Source organism: Tursiops truncatus, chromosome 15 (genome assembly GCF_011762595.2).
Source record: "Tursiops truncatus isolate mTurTru1 chromosome 15, mTurTru1.mat.Y, whole genome shotgun sequence".
Taxonomy (NCBI): domain Eukaryota; kingdom Metazoa; phylum Chordata; class Mammalia; order Artiodactyla; family Delphinidae; genus Tursiops; species Tursiops truncatus.
In genome coordinates this window covers 438,384-465,544 of record NC_047048.1, presented here as the reverse complement: position 1 = coordinate 465,544, position 27,161 = coordinate 438,384, and the positions used below count along the sequence as shown (strand labels likewise).

The window sequence follows — 27,161 nt, the reverse complement described above, 5'->3', positions numbered from 1 at the left end:
AGGGCGGGCACACAATCAAAGGGCGGGGCTCCGGAGTGACGGCGCGGCCTGCAGACGACGACCGCGGCGGCGCGGCTGAGGGGGGCACGTGACTCCGCGGGGCGGAGCTGGCACTACGATGGCGGGCAGGCGGCTGGGAAAATGCAGCTCAGCCGCGGGGAGGGTGGTCCTTGCTGTAACTGAGGCCGCTGAGGTATTTAGACTTTCCAATGAATACTTTCCGGGTATGCCGGCGGCTCGGGGTCCCGGGCAGCTTTCCCACTCGGGCGCTCGGGATCAGCGCTCGCCTCGACGTCCGAGACCCAAACACGCCGCTCTTCTCTCGTAAGTGGTTCGTGTGGAAGCGCGGAGACACGCCCGCGAGCGGGGCGCGCACGGCAGGGACGCACGCGGCTCCGAGTCCGGCGGCCCCACAACGCGGGCCGGACGCGCTCCCGGCCCAGAGTGGTCCTGGGAGGGGCCGCTCCACGCGCTGTGTTCCCCTCCCCGCCCGGGGCAGAGACCAAGCAGGTACAGAAAAGAAACACACTGTTTATTGTTCATCTGAAATATCACATGCATTTTTTTAAAAATTAAAGCTCTTTATTTAAACGTTTCGATAGCATCTTACCAATTTGGTGGCAGCGAAAAGAAGCTCTACCAATGACAAATATTTTGAAAAGCATTTACAAAAATACATTGCACAAAGTCCTATCTCTTATCTTTAAAAATAAATTAATATTCAAAATATTTCCACCCCATCTCCCAAATTTAGTTTTATATAGGAAATTTTGATCTATATAGGTATCCTGTAATATATGAAACATCTGTATGCGTTTTACCCAACCTAACTGCATAGGCATTAATTTCAATTCTAACAAGAGGGAAAAAAAATGCTAGTTTATGTAGTTTTTGTGTATCTGAGGACTTGTGCAACATACAGAAAACCCTTCAGAGAACCAGTCAGCACCATCATCTTGTCTTTTTCTGAAAATACAACATTTATGGTACACCAAAAGACTGTCGTAACCCAATAAAACTTAAATAATTTTTAAGGTAAAACATCTGTAACACCTTAAGTGCCTTGCAGATATCTCATTTATAAAGTCTGCTCAGTAAAATAGTCTAAATATTAAATACTAATTATAACCAAAGCAAGTCTCACAGGAATTGAGAGGGAATGGCCAACAGCTATAATAAAAGGCAAATCCCAACCAGAGCCAGTACAAAGTGCTGCTGTAAGAAAACCTAATCACCAAATGTCCTGGTTTCATGAATTTGCCACACCGGACAATCTCCTTTAATAACCATCAGTGGAATAGAAGCATAAGCCTCTGAAAGACTTAGAGCATGTTAGTGTTTGCTTTTCCAGAAAAATTCAAAACAAAACCTGAACATATCCAAAAGATTGGATTTCTTGGTTCCTATTCATAGTGTGAAGTAAAACTGCAGGGAAAATCTGATGGGATGAGCCCAGTGGAGACCTGAGAACTCTATTTACATGTTTGTGTAGATCCAGACCATCCCCTTTCGAAGCAGACCCACTTCAACCTGCAAAGGGAAACTCTCCAGGGTTCCTGAACGGATGTTCACACGCCAAGCCCTGACGGAAAATCGTTCTCAGAAGTGGGAGCAAACTAGGCAGGAGAACCCGTTTTCATTACTTCCCCACCTGGTGACTTGAAAGAACTACTGGTGCCGAGCAGAGGAGAATCTCACCCTAAAGAAAGGGAGTTCAGAACTCTGAACTTTGGTGACACTGTTCTTCCCTGAAAGAAACGTGTGCTGGGTTGGACACGTATCTGCCCCAAAAGGTCCTTTTTAAAAGGGCCAGTGAAGGCCGCTGTCAAGGCTTCAAGAACACTCCAAACCTTTTCACTTCCTTTGCTTTGTTCCTGATGTCAAGCAAATACAAAGAGTTTTATGTTCAAAAACAAATCCCCCAGAGGCCAAAAGTAAGTATCTTTGTGAACTATACATTCAGATGAATCTCCACAGAGACCACCTGTAGCTAGCGGGTCTCTGAGCCCAAGCAGTCAACATGCAGTGTTTCCTGTGGACAGAACAGCAAGCTGGGTGTCGGCATTTATCGCTTCCACACCCACGTCCTGCTGGCAGTCAGTGCGTTTATTTCAGGGGTGACATTATACTGCTCTCTGTATGCCCGTGTCCGTGAAGGATTCCAGTGTTCCAGGCTGTCCCAGTATATACAAAATGTACAAGAACAGTGAGTAGTCTCTTTACTTGATAGGCTCTCCGTGAACTCTGAACCGGTAAAGACACGTGTATTCGGGATGGCCCCAGTTAGAAAAAATCCGAAGTTCCACTATTTGGAAAGCTCTTTCTGGTCTTTTCTGCAATTGAGGAGGGGAAAAAAAACAAAAACAAAACACATTTATTTCATATTACTACCACCAAGCCCAATCACTTCCCCAGGTAAGAGATTTGAGATTAAACAGCCAAGTTGGAGATTAAGCTTTTAACGTGAACTATATCATCTATCACAGGACACAAAGTTCAGGTGAAACTCTTGAGAACTCATCACCCTTGACACATTTATGCAGAACAAATTATATACTAAAAAGGCTCACTCAGGAACAGAAAAGCTAGGAAGCTCAGATCCACTTTCTCAGAAGTTGGCCCTCACACCCCGTGGGCATTTTCGTGAGTGTTGGCAGGTCCTGTGGATGCAGGCAGCAGGGAGGAGACCCGCGAGCCTGAAGCCTGTGTGAAGCCAAGGATCCTTACCGGGGCAGAGAACATCTGTAGTGACTCCCCTTCTTGATCGTAGGTAAACTGCCCCAGGAGCTGCCCTTCTTCTTGATACTCATTTTCTAATCCCTGAAACAAAACCATCTAGTCACTAAATAAAGGAAAAACGGTTAGTGAGGTAACTGGGAGAGGGAAATTACTGTTCCATTAAAGTAAGGCCCTCTGTGTGCTGGGCATTTTATTAAGGGCTTCTCGCAGATCACAAAGCCCGTGAGGTAGGCATTATTCCTCCCGTTATACAGATCAGGAAAACTGAAGCTGGGAGAGGGCAAGCTAACAGGTAGCAGAACACACTCGACACCCACGTGGCCCACTGTAGCCCTCCATGCTCCCAAGTGGAAACCCACGGGCACGTGATGAGCCTGGGGAAAGGAGAGCAGGTCAGCAGAGTGTGGGGCCCCAAGGAGGTCAACTCACACAGCCAAGAAGAGGAGGACAGGCGCCGGGGGGCTGGGGGACAGGAGACAGTGTTTAACAGGGACAGAGTCTCAGTTTGGGAAGATGACAAGCATCCTGGAGATGACAGTGGTGATGGCTTTACGACAGTGTGAATGTACTTGATGCCCCTGAACTGCATGCACACTTCAAAACGCTTAAGATGGTAGCTTTTATGTTCTGTGTATTTTCCCACAGTAAAAAAGTAACCAAGTAGGAAGCACAGGTGACTAATTTGAATGTCTGTTTCATAAAGGGAAAGGACTTTCTAGGTACAAGAATGCCATGGAAGAAATTACAGGTAATGAGCAGGTGTAACTAAACAAAATTAAGACTGACAGTGGGAGGTATATCTGTAACAGAATAACACATGATTAATATTTTTATATTAAAAAGCTCAAATATTCATAAGGAAACTAAGACACCGAAAGATAAATGAATAGAAACAAAACCAGAATCTACAAAAAAGGAAACATGCATGTGAAATACATAGAAATGTAGATTAAAGTAAGATCTATCGAATTAGCAGAGATTTAGAAAGAAGAGGACTCAATTAGAAAGGGAACTACAAGATAAGGAACGCTTCTCATACTAACAATGCGTATGGTGCGATGAATCCAAGGCCCCCTTTGAACCCCTGAAACATAACGCCACCTGAGTGTCTAGCCTGAAGGATCACCAAAAAGTGAAGAGGCTTATCCTGAAACGTGGGGAGTGGAAACAGTCAACAACGGCGAACTGGGGACGTGGACAAGGGCACTCTGTGCTGCTCTTTAAAGAAGCATGTGAAGATCTCACTTCACACCCTGTGGGTGAGAGGGCCAGGGGTCCAGCGTGGGTGACTGGTGGTGACGCTCTAATGTGTTCAGATTTCAGATGCTGCTGCTGTCTGTACACCTGAAACTGGCACAGTAAAGCTCAATGCCATGGACAAATACTTAACGGCCAATTTGTTTCTTTAAGGCAGGAAGTGAAATTTTATGAATGGTTTTGTCTCAACTGTACTTCTTTTTTGGCACGCGAGATCTTAGCTCCCCAACCAGGGACTGAACCCGTGGCCCCTGCACTGGAAGCGTGGAGTCTTAACCACTGGACTGCCAGGGAAGTCCCTCCACTGCACTTTTTAAGGGAAAATACCAGTGTTAGTGGTGACTTCTGTGGTGCTGGGATTCTGGATGTCCCTTTCCCCAACGTCCTCATTCTGTTCTGTACATTCAGCCTCACGGTGTTGTCAGAACAGACTTTACGGCCGAGCAGATGAGAGGCCAGTCCTCCCACAGCCGGGCTGTTGTTGTCCCCCTGCGCCCCAAGCCTCCCTCCCTGGGGAAGCCCTGGAACATCTCCCTCCACATTTACTGGCTACTCAGAGGTCAGTGGGCAGAGGGGGGGACAGCGACACCGGTAATATACTCAAGTCCCCAGCGTTTGCAGGGCTCGTCTCCAGGAGATTCCCAGACGGGGTGAGGAGGGCCGCCCCGGGACGGGGTGCACTCACGTAGACCGCGAAGTCCTTGGGGGCGCTGGTGATGTTCCCCGTGGGTGACAGAGTCCTTGGTATGTGCTCTAGGGTGAAGGTGGTCGGGTGGATCTTCATCGACAGCCTCACCACGAGGTACCCCTGGGAGCCTTTGAACGCCCAGCAGTTCCCTGGATAGATGTCAGGCTGGGGAAAAGGCAAACACTAAAACTCAATAGCTGAACAAGCTCTTAACCACTCGAAAAAAAGGAGCAGTAAGAGAAAAAACTGGTTAACATTGGGGGGGGGGGGTGGAAATGGAATTTTTGCTGGTAAGAAACGGTCGTGAGGAAAATCAAAAGATGAAGTGAGGCAAGGCATTTGTGACTTAATCCCGAAGGCCCACTGTGTGCAGTGTGAGGCGAGTGCTGAGTCAGCCAGAACCTTAAAGAGAAAGGGCGGCACACATGGTCCTCAGACAGGAAAAGATGCGCCGCCCTACAGAAAACAAGAAATGACGAATTTAAATGACGGGGTGCCACCATGTCTCACCTCACAGATTGCCAATAACCCTGAACCGAACAAAACCTGCTGTGCACGCTGCGAGGACGTGCACTCTTGCACACTGACACCGTCGCCGAGGGAAGCAGCGCCGGGAAGACCAAGCATCGGCGTATGCGGCTACCCTCTGACTGACGGGAGAGCCACCTCCAGCCGAGCGCGTGTGGGCACAGGCACAAGATGCAGAGGCGGCGCACACTCATCGTGACAGCACTTTTAACAGCAACAGAGGAGCCACAAGCCCACGCCAGGGCTTGGTCAAGTCGGCGGAGCCGCGTGTCTTCAGAGGCCAGGACGATGTGGGCCCCCACTCCCCGTTCATCCTGATGCCACGCGTGCGTCTCCTGCCCCTCCAAACACGCCGCTGCCCACCTGCGTGAGGGGCTCAGGCCCTTGGCACAGCCCTCCCGCCCGCAGAGGCTGCCAGGCTCCACTGGGGTGAGCCAGGCTGCGCCCTCTCAGACAGGCCTGGATCTGAGCCGCAGCAGAGGGGCCGATCCTGGATCCTTTGCAGACTCTGGCTTCCCGTGAGCAGCCCCTCACCTATGACTCACAGTCCCTCAGTGTCAACTCTCCCGTCCAGGGTGCCGTGCGGTTCTCCCGAGAGGATGTTCCCAGCAGGCCCGCCTCCACTTGCCCCTTCACATCCACCCAGCACCTAGGTACTGGCCGCTACCTAAGCTCCAGACCCAACCTGCAGCCCAGGGACAAGGCTGTGGACCTGCTGCAGAACGTCGAGACCTCTGGAGCCCTTCGACCTCTGGGACAGCCCTGCAGCTTGGGGCCAAGGGCAGCGGGGTCAGTCCAAGCAGCTCAGATGACAAATGCCAAGCCGGGCAGCCCCCAAGGACAAGACGGCCACTAGGACGGGACTGGAGCACCCAAAACATGAGGTTCACTGACCCTGACTGGATGCTCAAGTCAACTCCCGACTCTGAGATCGGATTTGCGCTTTTTAAGTGAGAGACGGCTACTGTGTGCATGGTTCACACAGAGGGAGTTATTGGACCTTCCTTCAAACACTGTCATTAACGTTAGTGCCGAGGTCCGGTGGACGTCTCTGAGCGCTGCAGCTCTCTGTCCCTGAGCCCTGCGTGGGCACAGCCCGGGCGGTGAAGGGAGGCTCTGCAGCAGCGGGGCGCCCAGCGCCTCTGCAGAAGGCACTGGAGGACAGGGCCCTACAGTCCCCTGAGCAGCCGTGGGTGTGACATGCAGAGGGAGAGGGGCTCCTCCCGACGCCACCTGCGCGTCTCCACCCGTTCCACCTCCTAAAACACCGAGGAAGCGCAACACACAACCTCCTCGTGGAAGGCCCTCCAGCTCTGACGGTGAGTGACACCCCAGAGAAATGGGTGAAGTCAGACACAGGACAGGATAGGCAGCCTCGCCTGCACCAATCAAACACAAGCAGAACCAACAGATGGCATCGGAAGTCACCTTTGAGGTGAGAGGGGGCAATAGGGGACCTAGAGGCGCTGGGACTGTGCTCCTGGGTCCACAGACGTGCCCGCTTGATGCAGATCCCCTGAGCTGTAGACTGAGGGTCCGCATGCTCCAGCTTACACCTCAACAACAAGGTAAACAAGCACACCCCTAAAACGGCTCAGCCGGCACCATGACTGTGCTGGAGGCCTCGACCCGCACACGATGATCCGGACACCTGCTCACCTGGATGGCCACGCGGGGGGACTGGGAGAAGTACCAGAGCGGGACACCGAACAGGCTGATGAGTGCGGTCTTGGTCTCGTACGTCTCAGAGCAGCGGGTACTCAAGATGCTCCCACCTACAGCAGAGTTGAAATGTGTCTCAGTATCTTGTCCTACTGTTTCAGAAACAATATCACTACCCACCTGTAGAGATTTATCTGAAATGTTCTAAAAATTCTCACGTTTCTAACTTATATAAAGAATCTTCTACTTGAAGATCAGCTCTATTCTTAATTTTACTTTTTCCAAATTCAGTGTCAACAGTTCACAACTACTTTAGGACACACAGTCCCTACCACCCACCAAAGACTCTTAAAATACTGGGCTCCCCGCCTGCCACTATAGGGACAGCGACTGAGTGAACTTCTGTTCACGTTTTAAAATAAATAATGATGAATTCAACCAGGCACCAGTGTTACCTGTCAGGTTTTCAGAGGACCTACTTAATAGGCCAAAGTGATAAAATATTATGACGATTACCAATTGCTGGGGTAAATAGGAAGTTGCTAACAAGGACAGGGTTTCTATTTGGAAATAAACAGAAATGTCCTGGGGCTGCTTTGGTGGCGCAGTGGTTAAGAATCTGCCTGCCAGCGCAGGGAACACGGGTTCACGCCCTGGTCCGGGAAGATCCCACATGCCGCGGAGCAACTAAGCCCGAGCGCCACAACTGCTGAGCCTGTGCTCTAGAGCCCGTGAGCCACAGCTACTGAGCCTGTGTGCCACAACTACTGAAGCCTGCGTGCCTAGAGCCCGTGCTCTGCAACAAGAGAAGCCACCGCAATGAGAAGCCCGCGCACGACAAAGAGTAGCCCCTGCTTGCCGTAACTAGAGAAAGCCCGCATGCAGCAACGAAGACTCAATGCAGCCAAAAAATAAATAAATTAAAAAAAAAAAAAAAGTCCTGGAATTAGGTAGTGGTGACTGTTGTACAACATAATAAATATACTAAAAGCCATGAAACTGTACACTTGAAAATGGTGAAGTTTGTTATGTGAATTATACCTCAATAATAATAATAAAGAGTGTTAAAAAAAAAAAAAAGTCCACTTTGCCGGAAACAGGACAGACAGGATGTTGGTGCCAAAGCAGGCCAAAACAACATGGTGTGGGAAGAAACGTCAACTAAAATAAATTAAAAAGAAAAACAAATAAGTGAGTAATAAAACTAAAAAGTCCTCAGCAGTCTGTATGCTAAGAGCCAACAGTCCCTAACCTGGCTGCACATCACGACCCCTCAGAACATCTGCAAACGCAGCCGCAGGCCCCTTTTAGAGCTTCTCACCCGATAACGGGGGAGGGGTTTGGATGGGATGGAATTTTAAACAAGAAAACAATGTGATTTTGACATAGCTGATCAGCAGGTCCAAACTTCTGAACCACTGAATTCTTTTTAAAATATCTTATTCTCATTCTACAAAAGTGTCTTCTTAAATACACTGACTCACTTTTTTCACTTAAAAAGAGCCAATATATGTTTTGTTCAGTAACAGAACGTTCAGTTCAGCCTTGTCAGGATTATCAGAACTCTGAATTAATAACATACCAACCTGTGAGGACTCTTTAAGCCTCTAAGAAAAAATGACAACTACTGGTCCCACTGAACTGTTAAATCGTCATTTGATGTCTCTGAATTGCAAAAATGATTTCTTCAGAAATCACTGAATTTCAAAACACAAAACTAAAATCATTTAATATTCTAAAACAGTCATTCTAAACAAAATATACCGAAGAGCAGTTAGCAGCCTTACTAACTTCTGATGCTGGAAGAACCTGGCGGTGTCTGCCGGGAGCGGCAGCCTCCTGCACTGTCTGTTCAGCCCCCGTGAGAAGGTGAGCGATAGGGACGGGCCGCAGCTCCCGCCAGGCCGCTCTGAGCCCCATCGCCTGGTGCTCTGAATGGCTGGGGCAGGTGACTGACACTCACTGTGGGTTGATGTCCCCACCCCTCCCACAGGCCCTCACCCTTTATTACTGAAGTGTTATCAAGAACCTCCTTTCCTCCAAGAGACCGTATTAGTCACCCAGCCCTCATCTGCAATTCCTAAGTTTTAAAAATTCAGAAAACCAAGATTTTCTCTAACACGTATGGTGGCAAAATGCTCCCTGCATTGACAAGACGTCATTCCCGTTTTCACAGACGTGTTCCCATGTGTGATCCGGGTGTGCTGCCCTGGACGCCACCGAGGGATGGTGACAGAAGTCCACGGACACGATGCTTCACTAAACCAAGTCTGGTTTATCCAATACACCTGGTCCAGAGCCTGTGCCATGTCCACGCAGCACTTCCAGACTCAATGGACCACTTCCTCGAGAAACCAGAATAGCACCCCCATCCTTCCCTCTATTCATTCAGCTTGACCCATGCTGCTCTAGGGTCAGTTTCTTTTTACTGAACTCTATACTTAAAAAAACCCACACACTTTACAACACACAAGATCATAAGTGAATAATCAATAATTTCTGTGGTGGTAAACTCTCATATGGCCAGAAAAACCTAAAAGCTACTGAAAGGCCCCCAAACTGAGATTTTGCTGATGTGTGTCATCTCACAGGCTCACACCCACAGCTGACATGTGAGCTGCAAGCACAGCCACCAGAGCTCCTGGGGGAACCTGGCTGTGCTCTGAGGCAGAACACTAGGGGCCCGCCTAGAATAATGCTCTTTCTCAGATCTTTGAAAGTTCTAACAAGCTCCCTACTGTTGGGCGTGGGGCAGGTAACAGCCTCTTGAGTGGTCTCCCGCTGACAGTAGCACTTTTGGGTCAGGGGTCTGGCACTCACCCCCGGACTCCAGGGCGAAGTCCACCATGCCAGTCTTGTCCTGGGAGTACAGCCTCAGGGCGCTGTTCACGATGGCACGCGCTTGCTGGGCAGTGGAGGCACACACGGAGACGACCCCAGAAATGAAGGACATGTTTTCAGTTAACTCTATTTGGGGACAACAGGCACGGGGGCTGTCTCAGCAATCCCAAACTTCAGTCCTGCTCTCAACTGCGGGGATCCCGGCTCAGACACAGGCAAGAAAGTCTCAGAGCCGGAACCCCCAGTGCCATAAAAAGTGGACAAAGCAAGGACTAGCGTTAGAGATGGTAACTTGGGACTGTGTTATGGGAAATTTTTGTGTAATTCCAGAAGGTATGTGGCCACCCAGGGAGACCAAGTCTTTGGGACAAAAAGATTAATAAAGTATAAAGTACTCCTAAGAAGTAGTGTGATAACAATAACACCCGAAGCTTACCGTTCCCAGCACCCTGCATGGTGCTAAGCACTTTTTATATCATAATCACATCCCTAGAAGACCATTCGTAGAACAAAACATCAAAATCTGCTAGCTTGGGACTTCCCTGGTGGTCCAGTGGGGAAGACTCCACGCTCCCAATGCAGGGGGCCTGGGTTTGATCCCTGGTCAGGGAGCTAGATCCCACGTGCCGCAACTAAGGATCCTGCGCGCTGCGACTAAGACCAGGCGCAGCTAGCTAGCTGAATACATACATACGTGCATAATAAATAAATTTAAAAATCTGCTCGCTTAATACCTAGATGATCAGTTTCACTACCATGTGTATTTTAAACAATTCTCATCGTCTACTTACCGCTTCTGTTATTCCAGAAACGCCCGCTCCATTCACAGCAGATACTACAGTTTCAGAAGTTGGCATCTGTTTTGTCACAGAAATGTGGTGGGTAATGTTCTTCAGTATCTGCAGCTCTAAATCTCGTAATAAAATCTGCAAGTTATCCTTATTTACAAATTGAGCAGACAGTTTCTGGAGCAGCCACTCGAGAGAAGATTCGTGCTGATCTCCGGAGAACATGAGTCTGAGAGTTTCTCTGACTTGGGCGTCCACCTAGTAAAATCATTGGTGAATATAACATGAATCTACTGTTTTAGCGAAATCATTTCAACTCTTCACTCTGTCACCTTAGATACCCTGGAAAGATCACACAGCAGTTCAAAATCCATAATGGAAACTTGACACGGTTTCTTCCCTTCATACGAAACTTAAGAACCCTCCAAAGAGGCTGAAATACACTCAGGGGAACAGGGATAGAGGAGAGCACAGCCTAGGTGCCCTGGGTGCCCACGGGACAGCAGGAGAGGGGCCCTGCCCCAGGTGAGGTGCAGATGACAGGGCCCCTCGTCTTCAAACTCAGTCTGAGAAGGAAACAGTCACACACACAACTGAAAACGTAACTTTACGCAGGCTGGAAGCGTCCAAGTGCATTATTTCTACACACACACCGTTATGTGTATAAGCTCCTCTCCTTGCCCCACAGAGAGCGGAAGACGGGGCAGAAGCACCAGGAAAAGCACAGCATTGTGACAAAGCGAGCACATCGACCTCCTCACTTGCAGGCTCTGGAATGCTCCGCCGCACAGCTCAGCCGCGGCCCGGACGCGGGCACTTGGGCCACCTCAGTGCTACTGTCACAACACTGCACACTCGTCCGTGGCCCCTGCACTGGCGCTTTCACCTCTGCGCCCGGAGTCCCAGGAGAGTGGCTGCTCGTCTCAAAGCCTGTGTGCCTCTGTGACCCATGACCATCTCAAGATCTTCCCCCCAAAGGCTGCAGGCATTCACAGTCCCCCAGCCATGAGGACACCTGTGTCCCGAGCCAGCCCCGGAGGAGACTGTCACCACCTCGCCATCCTGAGGACTGAGGAGCAGTCATTCATGTGACCTGCAAACCCATTCAGGGAGACGGGTTGCCTGCCGGGCTGGGCCACATCTCTGCTGCACTGCCCCGTCGGCCTCAGTAGCTCCCTGCACCGCAAACTGTCACCCTGGGCCTGCGAGACCTCCTCCCCAACAACCATCCGCCTTTGACTTAGGATGACCTGTGCCACTCCAATGTCCGTGTTTCCATTTTCACGTAGCTATGAATGTCTAGATTTCTTCTTCTGCACGTGGATAGAGGCCTGAGGCAATGTCCGTGGCGTGAGGATGTGATACGAAACCGCAGCGTGACTCTACTTTGGTGAGAAGATACACAACTGGCCCCGCCCCCAATAAAGGTGAGCCCTTGGCCATGCGTGTGTAAAGGAAGGAAAGACATCTTGTGTCACTGGAGAGGCGGGAATTCGAGGGGAGCTGAATTTTTAATTATTCTATTCAAGATGGTTAAAAACTTCAAATATAGTAAAACAAAATTTTTAAAGAAAGTTGAAATTAACTTAATAAACATATCAACTCGAGCGTTTTTATCTTCCATGATAAAACAAAACGTAAAGCTGAGGACACCTACTCTTTCGGATGCCGCGTCCACCTCCTCCCGGCTGGCTCCCAACCGCTGCCGCCCGGACAAGCCTGCTTTCAGACGCCCCAGCTCCTGCTCCAGACGCCGGGCCACGGCAAGGAGGCGCGGCTCCTCGTCGGCTCTGCTGCAGCGGGGGTGACGACAGGATAGGTCAGTCCTGCCAACAGCACGTGCAGGAGAAACGCCCGTGTTCCCCGGGCAGGTCAGCTGTGAACACACCACCCTGTCCCTCAGCAGCACACAAGTTTCAAGCCAAGGCCCCGGAGACTGTTCCCACCTCAAGGTCCGCACGCACACAGACACGCACACCTGCCCGGGCGGGGGCCAAACCTGCCATGGGCAGCGGTTATGCTTCTCTGGGTGCTGGTGCGGACTCTCATATACTATTTAATATTTAAACCTGTACCTATCGCCTTAAAATTCTGAAAAAGACTTCAGAGAAGTGACAGTGTTTACTGATAATCACTATAAAATTAAATATGAATTTTTCATGCTACTGGAAGAGAAAACTAAAAACATATGGCTTCAGGGTTTTACCTGTAGTGGAATAACTGAGGACATGGAAAGGAGACGTGACCCATCAGCCCCCCCTCAGCAAACTGGGGGCTGGCGAATAAGCCAGAACTGCAAACAGTCCTGATTGCTTTGAGCACCCCCAGCAAACCGGGGGTCTGCAGAGAAGCATTGAGTGCTTTGGGCACTGATCCATGAGATGTCCTAGTATAATCAGTGGTGGGAACGCAAGGAGATGTCCTTGTGCTACTTCAGTCTAATCAAAATAATGGTGGGAACTCTGTGCTGCTTTTGCGCTCAAGGACAAAGCACGGCAGGTTCTCAAGAAAGCGAATTATTGCTTGTATAATTAATCAAAACACAGGGTGCTGCTTTGGCACTTCTGAAGGGTTAAGAAAACAAGTCTTAAAGTGTAAACCTAGATAATGCTCCAATGAAAGCCACCGCAGCAGGACAGACGGCGCTGTTCTGCCTGAGCGGGCGGCAGCCCTCTACTGCTGGGCTTCGGCACAGTCCATCTCGCGGGATGAGCTTGCTTTCGGCCCTGTCCTAAGATAAACTACAACATTAACAACCCTATTTTAATGTAGGCATCGTACATGATGAAATAGTACGATATTACATTTATAGTTGTCTATAGGTAGTTATAGTTGTTGAGACACCAACAGCTCATATCTCAGCAGAGTGCACTCTGGGGTAAACACTGCAGGAGCCACATGGCTTCAGCCAAAAGGTGTTTTGATACGTAAAGGCTCTAAAGGAAAGTTAAAAGCGTGCTAACACTCATACCCATCCCGAGAGGAGGGTGGGTGAGGTCTCAAATCACACGATAGGACCCAGAGAAACACACAGGAGCGAGAGCGGGAAGATGAGAGGTTAACGCTCGTCATCTGCTCTCTCCTGAGTTGAGCGTTGAGCCGGTGAGTGGAGTGGCTGGAGTAACAAAAGGGTAACAGTGTCCTATTCAGATAATGGGGTGGAGAGAACCCAGGTGACAAAACCAAGGGTGTGAAAACGGTGAGCGGCTCTGAGACAGGAAGAAGCTCCATGCTGCCAGGGGACTTCAGGGAAGCTGACAAACGTGCGGAAGAAAAGCAACCAGGCTACGAGGGACCAAACGCCACCCCCCTGAAACTGCTGAGGGACCAGGGCTGTTTAGCAACAAAGAAAGGGCTCAGAGGAGGCCCAGCCTTGGTGAGAGCCTTGCAGCTCAGAAGGCGCATGTCTGGCCCCCTCGAGGGGCTGCCGAGCGGGGGACCAGGGTTGAACTGTGATGCCCGCAGAGCCAGCAGAGGTCCAGGCAGGAAGCCCACTCCACGCTGTGCCATGAACTCACGGCCCGTTCCTCGGGCCCTGAGGACCCTCCCGGCACATCCGGGCAGGGATTCCCCCCAGAGCAAAGCCGGGGACCCCGCTGTCTTTGGTGCTGCATGGAGGTGGATGGTAACAAGCTCCCCGACCCCTCCTCCATCCTCAGGTGCCCTGAAGGGTCTCCCAGAAAGACAACAGTTGGGACTGTTACCACCAACACAGCCCAGTCATCCCAGGTGCAAACAGTGCCCCTTGCTAAGGACGGCACAGCCCCACGTGACAGAGAGGAGCACAGAAGACAGAAGAGGAATTTATCTGGAATTATCCTACCTGACTGTTCTTAGTGCAGTCTGTTCTAATTCCTTCTGGATGGCCTAAAATGTAGGAGAAACAATCCGTTTAAATACACAAGTTACATACCAACTTTCCATAAAATCATATACTTGACTCTATAAACAGAAATAGAAATACACATATTCATCTAGGATTTTCCCCCCCTTAATTTAAAGCCCAGACCTGCCTGCTGGCAGGCAGGTAAGGGATGTTCACTTTTCAAAGCAGATTTTTAAAAGACGACACACAACGTATACTTAGAGAGGTGCACAGGTCATACAAAATAAGCAGCTCCTGTAACCAGGACGCAGGCCAGGAAGCCAGACGCCGCCGCTGCCGCCGCCACCACCTCGGGTAAGTGCTTTCAGCGTGGCTGGACAAGGAGGAGGACGGCAGACTCACACATGAAGGCACGACTTATTAACACGGCCTGTTCACAGGCGCGGGCGCGCACCGCCCCACGCGAGCCGAGGCCCAGCGGCCACGGAGGCCGTAACTCGACAGAGGCGGGCGACACAGACAGGACCAACGCCAGCTCCCTCACGGAGGTGCGCTTCCTCCTCAGGCACCCTGGAAACATCTCATCAACGGATGGACTGAACTGCTCCCCTCTGACACTGTCAGCAACGCAGCGGCCAGTCCTGAGCTCCCGAGGGCTGTGCGTCTCCCCTGAGGCCCATCAGGGGGTCCAGGCCACCCACTCGGTGCCCCCAGTCCTTGTCCATGTCCACGCAGGTGCCGTCTCCTCCCTCCGCCTGCCCGACACCTGACAAGACTAGGCTTTCTGACCAGAAAATCCCCGGTCAGAAGGTCCAGGGTGAACCTTCACTCCCTTGCCCACAGACACCGTCACCCTGTGGAGGCTGGGTGACAGCGAGGAGAACCGCCCCCACCTGGGAGCCAGTGAGCTGGACACACTTACAAAACATTAAAGCAACACAATGGGGGCTTCCCTGGTGGCACAGTGGTTAAGAATCCGCCTGCCAATGCAGGGCACATGGGTTCGAGCCCTGGTCCAGGAAGATCCCACATGCCACGGAGCAACTAAGCCTGTGCGCCACAACTGCTGAGCCTGTGCTCTAGAGCCCGTGAGCCACAACTACTGAAGCCCGCGTGCCACAACTACTGAGCCCGCACGCCTAGACCCCGTGCTCCACAGCAAGAGAAGCCACCACTGTGCGAAGCCCGCGCACCGCAACGAAGAGTGGCTCCTGCTCACCGCAGCTACAGAAAGCCCGCGCGCAGCAATGAAGACCCAACGCAGCCAAAAATAAAAATAAATAAATAGAAAAATTTTTTTAAATTAAAAAAAAAAGAATATTTCCCTTTCGTTTTATAAAGGATGGCAGCAAACACCCTAAAAGAAGCACTTTAAAGGCTGGGGGCTGTGAGCACAGTAACTGCAGCTGACGCTTCTCAAGGAAATCACGGTGCTGGGGCTGCAAGTGAAAGGTCAAGAGCATGAATACCTCAGATCTTTCTGTCAGTTTTCCAAGAATATCTTCCAGGCTGGAGATGCGCAATTCATGTTCTTGGCGGAGAGTCACATAGTCGGTCTTGAAAAGGAAAATGAATGAACAAATGGTAGAGAAAGTTAAGCAACAAATAAGCCCAAACCTGGCCAGTCAGGCCACGCTGTTTCTACACAGCACAACAGCCAGAGACTGTGGTCACAGCTGGGCACAGCATCCCATGGGGGTGACCTCAGTGACGTCCTCATCTCCGCCTCTGAAACCTGCCCTAAGATAAAAGGCACAAACAGCTTTTCTAGTCACAGAATATTCGTTAAGAAGACTGGTAATTATCAAAAACACCTGCATGGACAGCAGAGCAATTACCATTCATTCAACACACACTCCCCAGGCACCTGCTGTACCCAGAGACTTACACCACAACCACCAAGGGCCCACTCACTCCTTCTTGATCTTTCATATTCGTATAAAGTGTGTGACATCTCAATGGTCATCAGAACCGGTGCTAGAGCCCTCAGAACAGTGCTGATCAGGGGAAGAAAGCTCAGATCAGGCGGCCAACAGGCACGTTCCCCCCCCGACCCCCCGGCTCAGGGACACAGGTGATCAGCACAGCGGCAGAGAGAAAATAAGATTTTTTTCTCAACATAAGTAACTTTGAAAACAGCCTTTGTCCAGCACATCCCCACCCATCTCTTCAGCAGTTCTTAGAAGGTAAATCTGGAGTAAGCGTATCAGATACACTCCCTGGGAAGGTCTAGAAAAATCTCTGCCAGTTATATAATCAAAGGACATCCACACAGGAGACACCACCAGCAGCAAAGAACGCCTGCACATTCTGAACCACTAAAATCCAGTCAGAAAGAAAAACAGTAAGTCATTATACACTCTTATTACAGGAGTTTCATCCACTGATTTTATACCCCACCTTGTTCCAAAATATAACCACAATGACTTATAAAAACATAAGATGACAAATCAGGTGAAGCAAAGCTAAGGGATGAAGGGCAGCTGGGAGGATGACCCCAGGGCACTGGGATGCGGGAGGGTCAGCCGCTGGACTCGGCTGCACGTCCTCACGGCCAGGCCGGGTCTCCTACTGTACAGCCCGCTGGCCCTGGGCACAGCGGGACGGCCTCTGCCCAGCATGGCGGCCACATGTGCCCCGGAGCACCTGATGTGTGGCTGGGGCAACTGAAAGAGAAGCTAAATGTTACTTAGTGTTAATTTGTGTGTGTGGCGGTGGGGGGGCCTCGTGGCTTGTGGGATCTCAGTTCCCGGACCAGGGGTGGAACCCGGGCCACGGCAGTGAGAGCGCCGAGCCCTAACCACCAGACCGCCAGGGAAGTCCCTAAGTGTTAGTTACTTTAAACTCGCACAGCCACATGCAGCAGGTGGCCCACTCTCCTGGAGACACACGTGGGATCAACCTGTGCCAGCCACTCAGGGAAGGATAACAGGTAGTCAGCACGCTGACCACCAGTGTGTGGCAGCCGCAGAAACAAGCTTCAACCTTCCAGGGTCACCGTCACAATCACACCTGAATAGGGGTAAGTGGTGGAGGACAGCGTGGGAAGGATGAGCTAAATCTGCACTCAGCTCGGCACATCTCGAATCTCATTTTAAAACAAGGAACAGAACACTCGTAACGGTGTTAACTGGATCTCACTGAAATCATCTCAGTTCTACGGCTGAGAAGCCAAAAATAAGCAACTAGTGAGGAATCAACGCAGGACGCCCGGTGGCCTTTGGATGTGAGAACCCCAAGCAGGCACCCGGGGGCCACGCAGAGAAGGTGGAACACGCCTAGTAACTTTGGGAACCAGTGCCTGTCAGCACGTTACAGGGACCCGACCGGAATCGAGAAGATTCACACATTCTGCCCCCAACAGGTGGAACACAGTGGATTAAGCCAGCGGCAGCTACAAACAGGGGCGCAAGCTGATGCCGGGACACGAGAGCTCAGTTTCCTGAGCCCAGTCAGGAAACAGCCGGCAAGGGGCACCCACCCCGAGACAAGTCGAGGCAGGCTCCGTCGAAGCCAGGCAGAGCCAGGCTGCTCGAGAGCATGGTGGGGCCACGGGGAGCCCTGAGGGGTCCGCAGGCTGACAAGACATGCATGATCAGGGGTGGAGGGTCCCCTCCGGTCGGAGTGCGAACAGTTGGGTGGGTAGTGGGCTCTTTGCTGAGAAAACAGGATCAGGGAAAAGCACTTGTGGAGACAAGGGGCAATGCCTATTTTAAAGATTTCAATCCAAAATACCTAAATTGAATTATTGTGGAACTTAAGAAAATACACATCAGTTTTGAGGAAAATGGACTGACAAGCCTTTCCTTGAGAACCAAATAAGTGAGACATGTATATACAGGCCTACGGTTTCATAAGGAATAGTAGCTACTTAACTATTTCATGATCTTGAGATATTTTAAATCACAAATTTGAGCTTTTCCGTTCAGTGCCAGAAAAATCTCATCGAATTGTGTTCAATCCATTCACCAATTAAAACGCAGGATAGGGACACCCGTCTGTCCCGCCGCAGCCTGACCTCACTCTTGGGCGTCACCCACGCGCCTCCACCCCCTCCCCCAACCCTGCCTGCTCCCAGGGTGCACCCCACCCCCTACCCTGGCCTCAGACGTGGCATCTCCTCCGGGGGCACCTACCGCAGCTCCCCGCCACTGCAGGCCAGGAACCCACCTGCCATCCGTGCGGCCACCTCTCACTGCAGGGCCCTCCTATTCCTTGTCCCCAAAAGGAAAACACAACACCCGAGAACTCCAAGGTGGCATCACCTGGGAGCCCGACAGCCCACCAGTGCCAGCCCCCTTGAGACGCTGCCCCCACCACGCTCCTCACCGGGGGCCACACCCCCTCATTGCTGCCATCTGCCTGGTCCACCCGCGCCTGCAGTTTCTGGAGCAAGGTTGACAACTCTCCAAGCTTCTTGTCATGGCTGTGACACTGTCCCGACAATGCAGCCACCTGCCTTTCCACTTCACTCATCCGATGCCAGTGGAAAACCTCATCGCCAACCTGAAACAGTAAGAGGTTCCAAAGGTGACACAAATGAGAAGGTCAACCTGGCAAAGGAGAGTACAGTACAGGATAAGCCAAAACAACGAAACAGAGCATTACAGGAAAACGTCAACTACAATACACACACACCCCCAAAGGAAAACGTCCATCATTAGCGATTTCCTTTACGCGGCAGACTGTGGGTGGTTTTTATTTTCTTCTTTATGCTTTCTATACTTTCCAAAGTAATGAAAACTTTTCTTTACGGAAAATGAACTAAGTAATGAGACTGCTTGGAATACAGGCACGCCTCGCTCTACTGCACTTCGCAGACACTGCATGGCTCACAAATGAAGGTCTGTGGGGTCCCTGCGTCCAGTGAGTCTGTCCTCGCATCTCCCCAACAGCATCTGCTCGCTTTGTGTCTCTGTGTCACACTTTGGTAATTCTCAAAATATTTCAAACCCTCCACCAGCAAAAAGATTACAGCTCATTAAAGGCTCAGATGATGGTTAGCATTTTTTAGCAATAAAGTATTGTCAATAAAGGTCTGTACGCTATTTTTTTAGACATAATGCTATTGCACACTTAACAGACTACAGTACACTGTAAAGATAACTTTTATATGCACCAGGAAGCCAAAAAATTCGTATGATACTGGAGCTGAACACGCAGTATCTCTGAGGTGCGCCTGTATGCATTACTTGAAGTGTTTCGGAACATTTAAGGAGCTGTAAGACATGCTTATTTGACGTTTTAAAATATTTTCTAAGACAGAGTGCCCAGCTGAACTACCTTGCAGTTTACAAGTAATATGGAAACTTACTCTGGAGAACACAGATTGGCAACGCCAGGGAAGAGCACATCCTAACTGATTACCTGCAGAGGCTGGTTCAGGTGCGAAGTGTCGGGTGTGAGCATGGTCCTAGGGTCATCCACCCTCTGTGCTCTGTGGCTGTGCATCCAGTTTAACACAGGCAGGAGTGAAAGAACATCACCCTGGCCCCATAATGAAATACTTGCACCTTGAAGGAGAGAAAAGCAACTGTACACACATGTACATACAGTGCTTTTCAAAAGGTGTACTTAAATGTTCAATTCTTTCACTGATTTACATATATATGCACGTGTACATATTAGTCATCTTAGGTAACAAAGTAAAATTTTACTTACCTAGTAAAAGTAATACTGGAATGAGCAAGATTAAAAACTTGCAAATATTTCGAAGGCACCTAAGGAATGAAAAGAAAAACATTAGGGCTTCCCTGGTGGCACAGTGGCTGGGAGTCCGCCTGCCGATGCAGGGGACACGGGTTCGTGCCCCGGTCTGGGAGGATCCCACGTGCCGCGGAGCAGCTGGGCCCGTGAGCCACGGCCGCTAAGCCTGCGAGTCGGGAGCCTGTGCTCCACAACGGGAGAGGCCACGGCGGTGAGAGGTCCGCGTACCGCAAAAAAAAAAAAAAAAAAATCAAAACATTTAACTTGGAAAAAGTAAAAGGCAGGGCTCACTATTCTATATGACCTCTCTAGATAATTTTATACAAAATACCCCCTCCCTAATTTAAAGTGGAAGTCACAGGCTGAGAAATGCAGTTAGTTTTATCTACAAGGTAAGTGGCTGCCTGAAGGAAAACCTGGCCACACGGTGCTGTCTCCCAGGCCCATGTGAACAACCCAGCAGGTCAGTTAACTGCCAACACGCTGGGCTGGGTGCACAGGAGGGCACTTAAGGACCTTGGTCATCGACCCACTGAGGCAACCTGGTGCTGGGGCAAGTGCACCAGAAGGTCCAGGCCTACAGTCCCGAGCACACCCTCCCAGCTGTGTAATCCTGGACACGTCACTTAAACGTTGCGCATCCGGTTTTCTTCAAGGATGACACCTGCTTTTCCTTTCTAACAGGAGTGGTTTGAAAAATTAAGACTATGAAAGCACTTTGCAAAATATAAAATGATTAAATCAAATGATACCATGAAATTAGCACAAAATCAGTTCTTTAAAACACCAAGCTGACATGGTATCAGTTTCCTTACCTTGTAAGAAGAAACACATTCAGCCAAGAAACCAAAGTAACAAACTGGTACCATCCAACCCCAAGCCACCAGAATACTTCAGATGCTGCCTTCCCTAAAAGAGAAAACACCACACATTCTAAGGAAACGTTCGTAGGAAAACCAAACTCCTAATGGACTGGTTTTGTGAAGGCCAAGCTAGCAGCATAAGGAAATACACTAACAGATGCTTTGAAAGTATATTAAGATGAAGGAAGTTAGGGATGAAGTATATTAGGACAATGCTTAGTCATCACAGCAGGAATATCCATAACTCAAACACAGGAACGTAAATAAGCCACAAAGCAATAAGTCATACACAAGACAAGATACAAAAGAGTAAACACCAAACCCATGCGTTCTCAAGTACAGTACTTACAACAACACCCAATACACTGGAGAAACAATGAATGCCATGCAGCCAAAAGCACAGTATGTTAGCATTTCTAAGTAATAAAGGATGGAACACGTTACATCAAGGATCAAAGCACGTAAACCGAAAATGCAATGTTGACTTGGTTAGGTGAACAGTTTACTGCAGGTGCTTAACTGCCAACAGCCTAGGAGCGAACGCTAACATGGAAAGCCAAAATAACCACCTGGACAGGCCACCGCCAACCACAGCACCGCTGACACCGTCCTGGACACAAACCCTCCCGTGGCTCCGACCTCGCGCAGCGCCTGCACCGAGAAGTGACCTGTGCCGGAGAAGATTTGGGCGGGAGGGGCACCTTCAAACACCAGCCCCACAGTCCCGACGCGGCAAGAGACACCCACCTCATGGCACTGTACCAAAATCCTCTCGCATCAGACAGTCAACAGTCTCTCCTCAAGAAAAACAATCGACTACTTGAAGTCCAAGCAAGATGCTGAAACTAACTTATGGAAACCCTGCTCTGTGTCTGAACAGTTTTCACTCGCTTCTGCCTATCGACACGTAGGATGTAAAACGCAGACGTTTCCTATAAACCCGCGGGGCCTGGCTGGCAGCTACCCTACACGTGTGCACAGCTGCTGCTGGCAGAATGGGTATTGGAAAGACAGCACAATCGTTTAAAGCAAGTAAGATTCCATGGACACCAGCAGTTAACATGCTCTGGGTGAGACAAGAGTTACGCAAACAGCAAGATGAAAATCTTCCTACAGCCCAGTGAAAAAATATTTTGGAATTATAACCGGTAGTCCCACTGGATGACAAAATAAAACACAATTAACTTTATACCGAAAGCCACATATATAAAGCAGAAAACTGCTCGTGAAATCAATTCCTTTCATTTTTAAAGAGTGACCGCTGGAAGTAATACACCCACACCAGCATTTGCGTGTTGACTCCTGAAAACATTAAGCAATTCCAACACGGCTGACGTGCAAAGAAACGGTTTTTTAAAAAATCTATTGCTTTATGTTTATTAATTAACAGTTAAGAGACAACAAATTTTGAAGTTCAGCTTTTAAAAAAAGCTGCTATAAAGGCGCCCTTCGGCAAGACACTGACAGGTACAAACTGGATTTCTCCATAGCACCCCGGCTGCACAGGCTCAGGACGCGGCCCGTTTCCCGGGCGCGGGCCGACTGTACCCCATGCAGGACACAGCTTCTTCTAAACCGTTCATTTCACCTGAAATACGTAACTTTCCATACGCTTAATTTATACTAAATACACTTACAAAGAAGCTTTTCAAGAGCCATATTCTCCATATTTTAAGACAGTTATTATATTCCTGTTTTTACTGAACACCTGAATTCCAAACACAAAGAAACAATGAACAAGGAGCATTTGCGAAAACACGACAGAAACAAAACACAAAAGCGCGAGAGACAACCTGCATGGGACAAGGCGAGCCCCACGGTCCCTGCCAGCCCTCCTGGCCATGAGGGCTGCGAGCGGGTGGCGGTGTGTGTTTCCAGGTGCTTCCTCCCCTTACAGTCATCGCCTGTGGGGTGGGACAAGCAGTTAATTGGACAGATGAACACGCAAACCCTGTCAATCTCAACGGTGCGCAGCAACGGCAGTTTGAAAAAACTAGGAAACTCAATTATGAAAAACCAAAATCCCAGCCAGTGTCCCCTGGTGGCTGTAGGCTCCTGGTGTGAAGGGGGCAGCGAGAGCCCCGGCCCCGTCCTAACCAGTGGGGCCCCAGGACGGCCTAAAAGGATGGCACAGGTGCGGCCGAGCCATACTTACACAGCGACGCCCCGTTTGCACGGAGGTGGCCGTCCTCGCCGAGGGGCTCTCTCACATTCATCCTCCCACAGTGACTGGAATGAGCTGCAACACAGGCGAGAGGGGCCTGAGCCCGGGACAGGAGCTCTGCAGAGTGGCCGGGTCGGGGTGGTGGTGGGGGTGCAGGCCGGGGGCGGGGTAACTGCCTCGCTCAGGAAATGCCGTCAAGTCCCGCCAACCTTGGGCATGCCCCGACCACCACACAGGATGGGCCGGCTTCAAACATTTTTGAAACATCATTCTAAATGCCAGTCAGATAAATTTTTTGCTTTGAAGATGGTCGTAAGAATAAAAAGATGAGTGTGTTAACTTTTTATTTAATGTTTAAACCCTGATCAACTTCCAGGAAACATCCAGAACTGCACAGAGAACAGGGAGAGAGATGCACAGCAAGGCTGCGAGAGAGCGAGGCCGCAAACGACGCGAGGAGAGGGCGTGAGCGAAGCGCCACGCGGGGAAAAGAGTGTTTTCTCCACCTTGAAAGCTCTATTTGGTGGAAAAAGGAGGAAGAAAGTATTTAAATACCTTTTGATTCATGGCTTTTTGACTCACAGCTTTTTGATTCGCGATCTTTTGATTCATAACTTTTCAATTTGTAATTTTCTGATTCATAATTGAGCTTCATTAAAGCCACTTGGAAGAGCTGAACTAAGAACGAAGGAAAGGACGCCGAGGTGCGCGTGACCAGCGACAAGATGCTATCCCTGCAGCGAGCGGCGCGGCCTAGTGAGAAACCGTGAACACAGTTACTCCTCTCGCAGCACGCGCTCCCTATGTCAGAGCCTGATGACTCACTTTGGGCAAAGTGGAACCCACTTTTTTTTCGGCTGTGCCTTGCGGCTTGCAGGGTCTTAGTTCCCCAACCTAATAAGCTCGGGCGGTGAAAGCGCAGAGTCTTAACCACTGGATGGCCAGGGAATTCCCTGGAACCCACTTTTTTAAATGGACACCAGAGACACACACTCGGGCCGAGTTGCAAACCAGCCCCATCCTGGAGCGCCAGCAGCACCACATCTCTCCCACAGGCCGTCTTCCATAAAACATCCAATCTGAGGTCACTTCACCCCAATGCTGTTTATGCACACGCTACCATCTTTAGAAATTGGCAAACGACTTCTCTTCCCTGACCTCCGGCCCAGCCATCCCACTGTGTTCCCAGCCTCGAGAAGGCCTGTCAGCGAGAAGCAGCCCCTTCAAGGACGTCCGCTACAGCACGTGCCGCAGGGTACACAGAGACACCCGACGTGGCCACCTGAGGCTCCTTTTCCTCAGCACCTGGAGCACCAGGACAGTGCGACCTCTATAACCTACAATGTGCAGGGTGACAGTCTGCAAATCACAGTGGCTAGAAGTTTTTATTCTTAAAAAAGTTATTTGTAGTGAGGTGGATGAACCTAGAGCCTGTCATATAGAGTGAAGTCAGTCAGAAAGAGAAAAACAAATACCATATCCTAACACATATATGGAATCTAAAAAAAAGGTTCTCGTGAACCTAGGGGCAGGACAGGACAGGAATAAAGATGCAGACGTAGAGAATGGACTTGAGGACACGGGGAGGGGGAAGGGTGAGCTGGGACAAAGTGAGAGAGTGGCATGGACATCTATACACTACCAAATGTAAAATAGACAGCTAGTTGGAAGCAGCCGCACAGCACAGGGAGATCAGCTCGGTGCTCTGTGACCACCTAGAGGGGTGGGATAGGGAGGGTGGGAGGGAGGGAGACGCAAGAGGGAGGGGATATAGGGATATATGTATACACATAACTGATTCACTTTGTTATACGGCAGGAACTAACACAACGTTGTAAAGCAATTATACTCCAATAAAGATGTTTAAAAAAAAAGTTTCTTCACTGAGTGGCAGCTGAAGTATGAGGCTTGTTCCTGCACAGTGACTCCATGGGACGGCCTGCAGCCGGGGCTGCTCGCCAACGTGCCCAAATGCACAAATACCCAGCCCGTTCACTCACCCCCGGCTCAGCTCCCTGAGTTTAGGGTACATGCGTGAGGCCAGTGGGGACTGGAGAGGTCTGAGTTGGAGTGATTTCAGAAGACATAAAATCAGAGCTTTCCCCCCGCAGATAGCCTGAATAAAGGAGTAGGCTATCTGTGAATTGGAGCCCTGAACCAAAACAAATGTAAACCTGGGGCCAGGAGCCCCCGAGTGTCAGGGCCAACTCTGTGTTACCCCACTCACACTCTTCTTTGTTTTACACCGCAGCATGAACTTTATACAGAGGTCGGACAAAAACAGAAAAATTCATGAAGAGGTAACGCAGGATCTGTCTCACTGACAATCAGCGACACCAAAATCCATTTTTCATTCATCAAATCGGCAACATTTTAAAAGAACAAAAATATAAACACTTATTTAGCAAGAGTACATGGAATGGGGACCCTCACGTGGCCATAGGGAGAGGGCAATCCTGGTCAGTCTTTTGGGAAGTCAACTGGAAGAATCTATTTAAACTGAAATTGTAAACAATCTTCTTTTCTCAGCAGTGATAAGTATTTATTTAGAAGCTGCTGGGCGGAACACTTTTTAAAATATATTTAGTCGCTAATCGCGGTTTCTTCAGGAGGACGGGCTCCATCAGAGCTGCTCCTCCATAAAGCCGGTCAGTAGTATTTCAGCTGCTCAGCTCAGAGGCCAAGCCGCAGCGTGCCACGCCGCCCACTTCAGCCTCAGCCGCTCGGCAGTCACAGCTGTCCAACCCCGAAGTCAGCCAAGTTGGCTGGTCCCTCTCCCGGAAGCAGCAGACGTTTCAGTCCTTACTTCTCTAAAGACTAAGGCTGATTCAATTAGCAAAATTCTGCTCAAAGCACCCAAGACAACCGACAAAGTTTCAAAGGAATGACTTTTCATTCACTCATTCATTCATTCAGACCTATCTTTTCTAAGTTAGTTTACACCTTCTACTGGGGGACGCAAGCATTGCCTTAGGCAAGAGAAAAAACACAGAAGTGTGTGTTTTCAGATTCCAATTCCCTGGGTCCTTCTGTGCAGTTAGCCCAGGGGCCAGGGAGGCCCGAGGCGCGCTGGCCCACATAGGAGCGCCTTTTGGCAGAGCCGGGTCTCCCGGGTCTCCAGCCCCTACAGGTTTCTCACACAGGTGCCAGCCCTCACAGGAGTACTGAATCTGTCCATCTGCACGCATCCTATCAGCACCTTGCTTTGGTGAGCGCTGTTCGATGTCCCAGGGAAAACACATGGAAGGCCTTTAAAGCCTTTCTGACGTGGCCCAGAAAATCACGTTTTGTCAACAATGCACTCAACCTGAACCTCAAAAGGTTTCAGAATCAGAACCTACGTGGCTCAGGCGGGATGAATGATGTTTAATGCACACCTACGCTCCTTCTGGCCTGCCTACCCCGAAGACTTGTGCACATACACAAATACACCCAAAGAAAACACTGCTTTTAAAAGTGTACAAACAAGAAAGCCTGAATGTTCACCTAGACACTGACTAAACAAATTTCGATACAACCATAAATGCAATATTAGACAGGCATCAAAAAGAATGAAGTTCATCGCAATTACCATTTAAAATGAAAAAAATTGCAAAACCATGTATTTGAAGTAAAAACACACTCCATGTTTCTGTAGGAACATGAAAGCAAAATTCAAGTGGTGCTTACAAAACACAGTGAAATACCAGTGGATTGTACACTTTAAAATAGTCGGTTAATTTCATGTTGTATGATTTTCACCTCATTAAAAAGGCAGGAGAACCCACAATGAACAGGATTAGCTGCAGCTCCCTCCAGAAGGGAAACCAGACAGGGACTGGGGAGGGACAAGGGGTGACTTAATTCATCTAGTAAATAAATAGATAAATTTAAAGGTTTAAAGATTTCACAATGAGAATATAAGAAAAAGAATAGAAAGAAAGGAAATGTGGGGTGGGGGTTAACTTATGATTGTGAAGAGTTACCCATATTTTGAGTAAATATGCCCATGTAACAAATTCATGCGGTGTGACCTCAACCACGCAATAAGAGTGAAAAGCCTCTGGGTGTAGGTTATGGGTGATTTTAATTTTCTTCCTTGCACACCTCTGTGGTTTTC

General features: G+C 49.6%; 1 protein-coding gene and 1 long non-coding RNA gene across 11 annotated transcripts in view; one reads left to right on the top strand and one right to left on the bottom strand.

Moving 5' to 3' along the window:
- The first annotated feature begins 51 nt into the window (after positions 1-51).
- On the top strand, positions 52-8,085 carry LOC141276438 (uncharacterized). The gene is made up of 2 exons (XR_012325933.1): positions 52-510; positions 5,202-8,085. It is a non-coding gene; the product is annotated as an uncharacterized lncRNA (long non-coding RNA).
- Positions 516-27,161, bottom strand: part of SUN1 (Sad1 and UNC84 domain containing 1) — a 51,889-nt gene continuing 25,243 nt past the window's right edge. For 3 of the 10 annotated variants that reach the window (XM_073791784.1, XM_073791786.1, XM_073791783.1), the window contains 17 exons: positions 23,618-23,815; positions 23,054-23,137; positions 22,692-22,802; positions 21,468-21,566; positions 20,851-20,944; positions 19,991-20,049; positions 19,697-19,842; positions 18,659-18,835; positions 15,799-15,885; positions 14,327-14,370; positions 12,161-12,329; positions 10,507-10,761; positions 9,695-9,779; positions 6,872-6,987; positions 4,682-4,849; positions 2,728-2,820; positions 516-2,333 (listed from right to left, as the gene is read on the bottom strand). In XM_073791784.1, coding sequence (XP_073647885.1) covers positions 2,220-2,333; positions 2,728-2,820; positions 4,682-4,849; positions 6,872-6,987; positions 9,695-9,779; positions 10,507-10,761; positions 12,161-12,329; positions 14,327-14,370; positions 15,799-15,885; positions 18,659-18,835; positions 19,697-19,842; positions 19,991-20,049; positions 20,851-20,944; positions 21,468-21,566; positions 22,692-22,802; positions 23,054-23,137; positions 23,618-23,815 — 2,099 coding nt within the window. In that variant the 3' untranslated portion in view covers positions 516-2,219. The remainder of the gene's footprint in view (positions 2,334-2,727; positions 2,821-4,681; positions 4,850-6,871; positions 6,988-9,694; positions 9,780-10,506; positions 10,762-12,160; positions 12,330-14,326; positions 14,371-15,798; positions 15,886-18,658; positions 18,836-19,696; positions 19,843-19,990; positions 20,050-20,850; positions 20,945-21,467; positions 21,567-22,691; positions 22,803-23,053; positions 23,138-23,617; positions 23,816-27,161) is intronic. The other 7 variants (XM_033840966.2, XM_073791781.1, XM_073791780.1 and 4 more) reach the window with 7 other exon arrangements.